This window comes from Panthera leo, chromosome A1 (genome assembly GCF_018350215.1).
Source record: "Panthera leo isolate Ple1 chromosome A1, P.leo_Ple1_pat1.1, whole genome shotgun sequence".
NCBI classification, from domain to species: Eukaryota; Metazoa; Chordata; class Mammalia; order Carnivora; family Felidae; genus Panthera; species Panthera leo.
The window spans coordinates 161,733,472-161,742,375 of NC_056679.1; the positions used below are offsets into that span (position 1 = coordinate 161,733,472).

Genomic DNA, 8,904 nt, shown 5'->3' on the forward strand with positions numbered 1-8,904 from the left:
ACCTTTTACAGATTTGTGATGCATAACGACCATCCAGCCCGTCAGCTTTCTCATTCCCTTCCAGTCCCTTTCGACTGTACTTCTGCTATCTTAGTTTCCGATCGAACAGAAGATTCTTTCTGTAAGTATAAGCCTGCATCTTGCTCACTTAAACACTCATTACTTAGGGAGGAGCAGGAATATTAAATGGAGTGCATGAAGTTTGTGTGTGTGTGTGTGTGTGCGTGTGTGTGTACACGCGCGCGTGCGTGCACCTTTTAGCAGTCCACACACACACACACACACACACACGCGCGCACACACACGCAAAGACTCTATCTTCGTTTTAATAACTGTCAGGGAACATAAAAATCAGGCTGGCATCTCTGCCAGCGTGGAGTTTCCGATAGCGGACGCCTCCGGATAAGGGAGGATTTCCGAAACAGGACTTTGAACAGAGTTGACAACCAGGGTCACATCCTCAGAAAACGCTTCCAAGATATGTAAGCAACACAAAGTTGCAGCCACCTCCTGGGTAAACTTCAAAGAAACAGAAGCCAGGGGAAGGGAGGAAGGAAGTGTGATATTTAGAGAACTTACTGGGGTGGGGGAAGCTTCTGAACTCATTTAGACAAACTAAAGAAATAGCAGAAATATAGTCTGTGAGAATCTACAGTACCCAGTTGCTAAAACTGTAACCATGACGCCCATGCGTTTTGCCACAGAAGAGCAAATAGGGAAGAATTCTTGGTTGTACTGGAGTTTCTAATTCAAACGATACACAGATCTACCCAACGAAAAGAAGAGTAAAGAATCAGTGGAGACACATCTCCTGCTCTCTGGGCTTTAACTTCAGTCTTTGAGGAAGCCAGGCTCTCTCCAGTATCTCCTTAGAGTGATGGGCAGAAAAAGAAGGACAGCCACATGGGAAATAAAGACACCTCTCCTGAGTTCTGCCCAGGGATTAAAAGGACAAAGGCACACGTTCTTTGTTGACACTTCTGCAGTGACTTCTCCTTGGGCGTGCGAGCCCCGGCGCGAACACAACTGCCACCATCACCACACAGGGCAAGTTGAACTCCTACTGAGAGCACGCCGGGGAGAAGCACACACACCTCAACAACAGCCTTTGTTATTTAATTCATGAGACTAAACGCACAAAAGCTCATTATGAACACACACACTCTCCCAACCCTCACTCTCCCGTCTATATTCACATTTCATTTATGGCTTGACTTTATTATTATTATTATTATTATTATTATTATTATTATATCCTGAAATGAAGCTTTGCATTTACCCGATGAGTTGCGTCTCCTGGTGCTCCTCAGTTCTTGCTATTTCTTTTGTCTTATAAAAGATCAGGAGCAGACTTATCGTGCAGATCGTCCACCTCTTCCTAATGGAGCGCATCTTGGGTGCCCGGGAAAGTCCTGGTTGCCCCAGCTCCCTCACCTTCTCTTGGGATAAAGGCTCCGTTTTGGGGAGATACAGTCGCCGGGGGAAATCTGTAAAATTCGAGGAGAGTGTGGAGCCGGGATCTCCGGAGCGGGTCGCAAGGGTCCTCCGCTGCCGAGCTCCCGCTGGTCCTTGAGCGCTGCCCAGCGCTCTGCCTCCTGGTTCGCGCCAGCCCTGCCCAGGTCGCTCCGCGCCTACTCCCTGGGGCTCAGGTTTCTTCTCAGATGAGACACCTTGTGCATCGGAGGTGGCGGCCGCTTCTGCAGCTGGGTTCGGGGGCGTCACTGGCCCTTCCCTTTTCCTAGCAGGGAAATGATGAGCAAAACCAGCCAATCACCAGACTGAGGGGGCGGAGGCTGCGGCTGCCTCGCGTTGCTGTCGGCTGCTTGGAGAGTAACGTCGCCGGCGCTGCCTGCACAGTGCCGGGAGAGGAAGCTCACAAGCTCGCAGCCGTGTACACACACACACACACACACACACACACACACACACACACCACACACACACACACCCGCGCACGCAAGCAATAGCAAGTCACACAACCCGGGGAGAACGCAGCGTGCCAGAAGGAAGTCAGGTCGCCCTCCTGGGAAACCTACGTATCAGCTCCCTGGACGAGCGCAGAGATAGTCTGTCCTTATCAGCGGGGAGAGGACACCTCAGCTAGGGACAGCTTAGAGACGCATCTTGCTTGAGAGATGCTTCGTCCTGAGCAGGGCGGGGGGGCGGGGGGGAGTGGGTTGCAAGGGGGTAGCTTCATCCAAGAGCCTTTCCTAAACATACACACGCGGACACACACACGCGAACGCGCATACACACGCCCTCCCGAGAAGAGTGAATCGAGGAAGGGAGGGGGAAGGAGGAGGAGGACGTTTAGTATTCGGTGCACAGCTCGATCTGGAAAGTACCCATACACACATGAACCAATTAGCCGATCGCCCACTCAGGGTGGGTGGTGGATGACCACCCCGATTTAGGATCTTGAAGGAAACAGATGACAGAGGTGTCATTAGGCCCTTTATGGATATTTATGTGACGCTTTTTCACTGCCATTTGGAAACTCCTCACGCAGGAGTCAAGGAAACTCCAATCCGCCTTAAACTTCACTGCGGAGAAACAGAATTTTGCGAAAAAGCAGCCACCAAGGACATCCTTTAAATGCAAGTACACCCAGACGTAGGAGAAAGAAGGGGGAAAGGTAGGAGGATAGGAAGAAAGGAAAGAAGGAAGGGCACGTTCTTCCTCAAAAATTTCAGTGATGTGTGTTTAGCCTCTGATTTACACTCTCTCCTCCCTCCTACTGTTTTCCTTACTTCTGTTGTATTGTGTGGAAGGGGCACTTTGGAGTCCTAGTTAACCGTGAGTCTGAGTACTTCCTTCACTGTTCTTTGGCCTCGCCCTCACCAAGAGAGAAGCTTGCTGTTCTAGTTATATCCATGCCTTGGTTTGGTTTTGCCTCATGGCTAGTGGGATGGATGGGTCGGGAGGCACCCCTAGTGTGAGATCTTGCCCGGAAGCCAGGATTTACCCCATCTGTAAGAATAGGTTCCAAGTTCTCCGCTTTCTCCTCTCCCCACCCCACAGCCTCTCTCAATTGAATCACTTATTCTTTAGGGTTGTGCAGTGGCTCCAGCTGCCTTCCACTCTTGGCCCCTGGGGCTTATACCTCCCCAAGCCCGGAAATGGTGAGGCCCACCACCAGTCCTTGGGGGGAGCTGAGCAAGAAGGGGAGTTCTGAGTTACTAGTCCCCTAGCAGCTTAAAATAACAACGATAGCAGCCAGCACCTTTGCTTAAAATTCTGAGGTACCTGCCAATGTTTGCCATTCTTCGCCTAAGGTTTAAGAAGTTAAGAGCCTCTCAGTTCTCAAGCCTCTTATTCGCAGCAGAGTGAACTAAGGGGTTGGGTCTAAAATGCTCAAAGGAGCAAGTAATTATGAGTCTTTATTGACACTACAAGTGGCCCGCCGGGAGCCTTTGGAGTTTATTGATGTCTAGGCAAATCCCGCTAGCATCTCTATCACACTGACTTCTCAACTAGCGGAAACTGCAAGAATAAAACAGCTTCTTATTTAAGTTAAAAGGGAATTGGGGCAGAGAGGGAGTGGGCAGTGCATGGTTAGGATTCTATAGGTTAATTAATTAAATTCTTTAGGTTAACATTTGGTTTCTAAACAGTAAACAAATATGTTTTGGACTCAAAACGCTCGCTGATGGGAATGGAGTAATATGCATCACTTAATAAAATTTGTCCGACATATTTTGGATCAATTAATATGGTCCAGGAAATCTGTGAGGACATGGGGACACAGTTGAATAAAATATAGCATCTAAGGAGGGAGGGAATTCATTCACTCAGAGGAGGTCAGATTGTAAAAGAATTAAGTTGCCATGTGGCACCATGGACTAATGCCAGCATTTTAAGTATCTCCTATCTGGGTGAGCTGCAGGGGAGCAGCAGGTGGAGTGGTTTTAAGTTGTTGGGAGCAAGGAAAGTGAACTACCTGGAAGAGGGCACACATAAAGTGGGGTTTGCACATCTACCAGGGCAAGCCAGGCAGAGGAAGGATACAACACTGCAAACAAAGCAAGATTTTGTGCACTTCAGAGAATAAAATGCCAGTACTTTGGGGAACTTTGAAGTAGTTCAGTACTGTTAGAACATGGAGTGGGAAAGGAGAATAGTGACATAAGGTTTTAGTGTGATCGTAATATTCTATAGCTTCACATTATCAAACTGTCTTCTCTAATAGGGAAGTTGCAACAAGAATATCTTCAAGAGGAAAGTGGGTTTAATTTATTATTATGCCTCAAGTTAAATTAGGGGAAACTGTTCGTTTGGCCCAAACAAAACAAAGTAAACCCACCAAGAGTGAAACAAAAGAACACAAAGAACTGGTTACTGGAACACATAAGAAAATGTAAACATTGAGAGGAGGAAAAAAAAAGAACTCTCCAGTCATATAATGCTGCTATTTCTGTATTCATTAAGCATAACACCTTTTATATTGAGGTGAACACTTCTGAATGACTGATAATAGTTTTAGTGAGACTCAAGAGATTCTTCTTTCCCATAGTTGAACAATTTTGGTTTTAGAGTGTAATTTAGTGTCATTTGCTTAATATGATTAGATTCATGAAATATACATCCATAACAATTTGCCAGGTTAAAAAAAACACATAGGCCAACACTTAGGCCAAATTGAGGATAGTCTGATTCTTCTCAATTTGCTATTAGGTACAAGAACTATAAACATAAATATCGAGTAAGAAGTCTTATCCACATAAGAGTCTTTTGGACTCAACTCCTTCCATTAGCATGCCCCATTTGATGATCCTGAGATGTTAAAGATGTTTCTAAATTTCCCTTCTATCTTTGGACTGTAAGTTCTTCAATGAAGAGAACACATTTGTCTTTATTCAGCACAATTCTGCAATTACACAGCACCTGATGAATAAATAATGCAAGTAATGGCAGCTGGTTTTAAAATGCTACTTTATCCTTTAACTTAATGTGAATCATGTTTTAATTGCTGGCTGTGCCCTCTGCTTTAGCTGGAAAGAAATGGGTAAATACATGCAGTATCATAGTATAATAGCCTATGGCATGCTTCAATCAGATATTTTTTAGAGTAGTTTTAGGTTTACAACACTATTGACCAGAAAGTACAGAGACTTCTCATATACCCTCCCCTCCAAATATGCGCAACTTCCTCCACTATTAACGTCCCACACCAGAGCAGTACATTTGTTAAAATCAATGAAACTACACTGACATCATTGTCATCCAGACTCCATAGTTTACATTAGAGTTCACTCTTGGTCTTGTATGTTCCACAGGCTTTTACCAATGTATTATGTATAATGACCTGTATCCACCATTATAGTATCATACAGTTTTCACTGCCCTAAAGATCCTCTGTGCTCTGGCTATTCATGCCTGCTCCCCCAGCCCCAGGCAACCACTGATTTTTACTGTGTACATAGTTTTGCCTTTTCTAAAAGTCATATAGTTGGAATTATACAGAAAGCCCTTTCATATTGGTTTCATTCACTTAATGATATTCTTTAAAGATTCCTCCATATTTGTTTCATGGCTTGAAAGTTTTTTTTGTTTTTGTTTTTGTTTTTTAACAGAGTAAAATTCCATTGTTTGGGTATATCACAGTTTGTTTACTTAAATACTTGCTGGAGGACATGTCGGTTGTTTCCAAGTTTGTGAAATCATGAATAAAGTTGCTACAAACATCCATGTGCAGTTTGGGTAAATACCAAAGAGTACAGTTGCTGATAAGATAGATGGTAAGACTATGGTTCGCTTTATAAGAAACTTGTTCTTAGTGCTGAATTGTCTTCCAAGTGGCTGTACTATCTTCCATCCCACCAGCAAGGAATGAGAGTTTGTGTTTTTGTGTTGCTCAACATCTTCGCCAGCATTTAGTATTTTCAGGTTTTTTGTTTGTTTGGGTTTTTTTTGGATTTGGGGCATCATAATAGGTATATAGTGGTATCTCATTATTGTTTTAATTTGTATTTTCTTGATGAGGTATGATGTGAAACATCTTTTCATATGTCCATTTGCCATCTGTATATATTCTTTGGTGAGATGTCTTTTCAGATCTTTTGTCTATTTTAAAATTGGGTTGTTCTTACTGCTTAATTTAAAAGTTCTTTGTATATTTTGGATAACTGTCCTTTATCACATATTTTTTTGCAAATATTTTCTTCCACTTCATGGCTTGTTTCTCATTATCTCAACAGTGTCTTTCATAGAGAGGAAATTTTAAATTTTGATTAAGTCCATTTTATCAATGATTTCCTGCATTGATCTAAAAAGTCTTCATCAGACTCAAGGTCATCTAGATTTTTTCATGTTTTATCCTCTGGAATTTTATAGTTTACCATTTTATTTTAGGCCTGTTAACTTCTGAGTTAAGTTTTGTGAAGAGTGTAGGGTATATGTCTAGATTTTTTTTTTTTTTTTTTTTTTTTTTTTGCATATGGATGTCTAGTTGTTTCAGCACTCTTTGCTGAAAAGACCATCTTTTCTGCACTGTGGTATCTTTGCTCCTTTCTCAAAGATCAGTTGACTATACTTGCATGTGTCTATTTCTGAGCACTCTATCTGTTGCACTGATCTATTAGTCTATACTTTGACCAGTTTCACATTGTCTTGATTATTGTAGCTATATAATAAGTTTTGAAGTCTCAAAATGTCAATCCTCTGTCTTTGTTGTCCTCTAATACTGTGAGTCTTTTCTCTCTCCAAATAAATTTTAGAATCTCTCTGTCAATATCCTCAAACTAACTTGCCAGGATTTTGATTGGAATTGGATCGAATCTGGAGAGCAAGTTGGGAAGAATTGACATCTTGACAATATTGAGTCTTCCTTTCTGTGAACATGGATCATCTCTTCATTTATTTACTTCTTCCTTGGTTCATTTCTTTTTTCACTCTTTGATTCAGAATTTGACATATTTATGAATGTTTTTTTCATCTCAAATTCCAATTATTTCTTGCTATTAGAACCCATGACATTTTAATAATGGCAATATTGGTGGATTAGTCAATAATCTCCAGAGAAACAGAACCAATAACACGTGTGTCTATACTGGGAGAAAGAGATTATTTTAAGGAATTGATCATGTGTTGGTGGAGGCTGGCAATTCCCAAATCTACAGAGTAAGCTGGTAGTCTTGAGACTTGGGAAGAGGGAAGAGTTGATGCTGCAGCTAAAGTTTGAAGACATGTGAAGGCAGACATCCCTTTTGCTTGGGGAAACTCAGTCTGTTTTTTCTTAAAGCCTTCAGTTTATTGGATGAAGACCACGCATATTATGGAGGATAATCTGCTTTACTTATACTGATTTAAATGTTCCTAAAAAACAAAAAAATAAGCAAACAAACAAAAACACCTTCATTCATGGTAACATAAAAGATCTAGACCAGTTTTTGACCAAAAAACGAGTACCATGGGTACCATGACCTAATCAAGTTGGTACATAAAATCGTCACAGATGGGCTGGTTGAAGTTCTTGTTAATGATCTTAAAATACACTAAGAATTGTTCATATAAAGCCTTTTACCTATAAATCAATGATCAGGATAAGCAAGAAGCGTATTAATGAGAAAAGTCAGCTTTTCGCCACTAGACAGCCCAATCTCTTTTATTTGGGGGGGGGGGCGGTGATATCTAGTTTAAAAAATTATTCTAAATTAATTTATTTTGCCTATGTAAATATCCATAAAAGCTACACAGATTTTTTTCTATATGTATATTCATCAGCCTTCTGTTACTTTTGTTTTCATCCTTAATAATCAAATATAATAAGCTTACAACAGAAGGGTGACCTTCACTTTAAATGCAAGATACAATTTTGAATCTAGTATAATTTCTGGAACAGGATAAATCCCATCATAACCATTCTCAGTTCTTCCCCATTATCTAACCGATGGTACTTTATTATCCTTTGCATTTAGTACTTGATCTCTATTTAAATGTGAATGTCCTTAGAAGATACAATTCTTAAGTACTATTAGTCAAATATTCTTTAATTTATAATATTCATTTGCAATGTTCTGTAAAACATCTTTTAACTGCTACTAGTCAAATATACCCCAGTTTGGAATGAGTATTTCACTTGCTCACAACCAACATTTTAATTGTTTATAGACTCTTAACCCCTTTAGTTCTATAATACTAGCTCTTGCTACTTTTTTGTATTGCACAGACCCATAAAATGTCAAAATAAACAGACACACTATCCTACACATGTTTTGGGAAATCTTTGTTGATCTACGTGATAACATGGCAATATTTTTTTGTGTGTTCTCCCAGTGGTGAGGGGAAGAACTGAATGGTAAGAAGAGAGTAACTATCAGGCTAAATACTACCCCAAACTGCTTTTCCATTGAATAGTGATCACTTACTAGATAATTTTCTATGTTACTATTTAGAGAGTTTGTTGTTTAAGGTTATAATTTCTTTAATTTTTGTGAACTTTCTAAATGCCTCTCTTGTATCTGATTTAGATAGAATTTCTTCCTCCTGTCTTATTATCTTTCTTTTCTTATATTTCCCAGTGTAATTACCCACTTAGTTCTTCTTGAATGCAACTCAACTTCCTTTTATATAATTTTAAATTCACCATAATAAAAGCAAAGGAGAAAAAGCTGTATAAATTGTTCAAGGTTGAAAAATTATTAGTATATGTGTATATATACACATACACACACATACACACACATCTCTGTAATTGCTTTTATAGTTATAATAGTATACAATGAGTATCTCTGGAAAATATTGTTTCAGTGTACATAATTATAACATGGAACAGTCCTATGTAAATTGAAATTTGTGAAGCAGTCATTTTAAATGATTCATTAATGTTTATTATTTGAAGATTCTAAAGAAAAATACTATTGAGGTCATTGTTAACTGTTAAACTGGTAAGCATTATTAACTGGT

General features: G+C 40.3%; 1 protein-coding gene across 1 annotated transcript in view; it reads right to left on the minus strand.

Annotated features, from left to right (window-relative positions):
* Positions 1–1,733, minus strand: part of ST8SIA4 (ST8 alpha-N-acetyl-neuraminide alpha-2,8-sialyltransferase 4) — a 100,606-nt gene extending 98,873 nt beyond the window's left edge. The window contains exon 1 of the mRNA XM_042944453.1: positions 1,280–1,733. Coding sequence (XP_042800387.1) covers positions 1,280–1,392 — 113 coding nt within the window. The 5' untranslated portion in view covers positions 1,393–1,733. The remainder of the gene's footprint in view (positions 1–1,279) is intronic.
* Between the last annotated feature and the right edge of the window lie 7,171 nt (positions 1,734–8,904).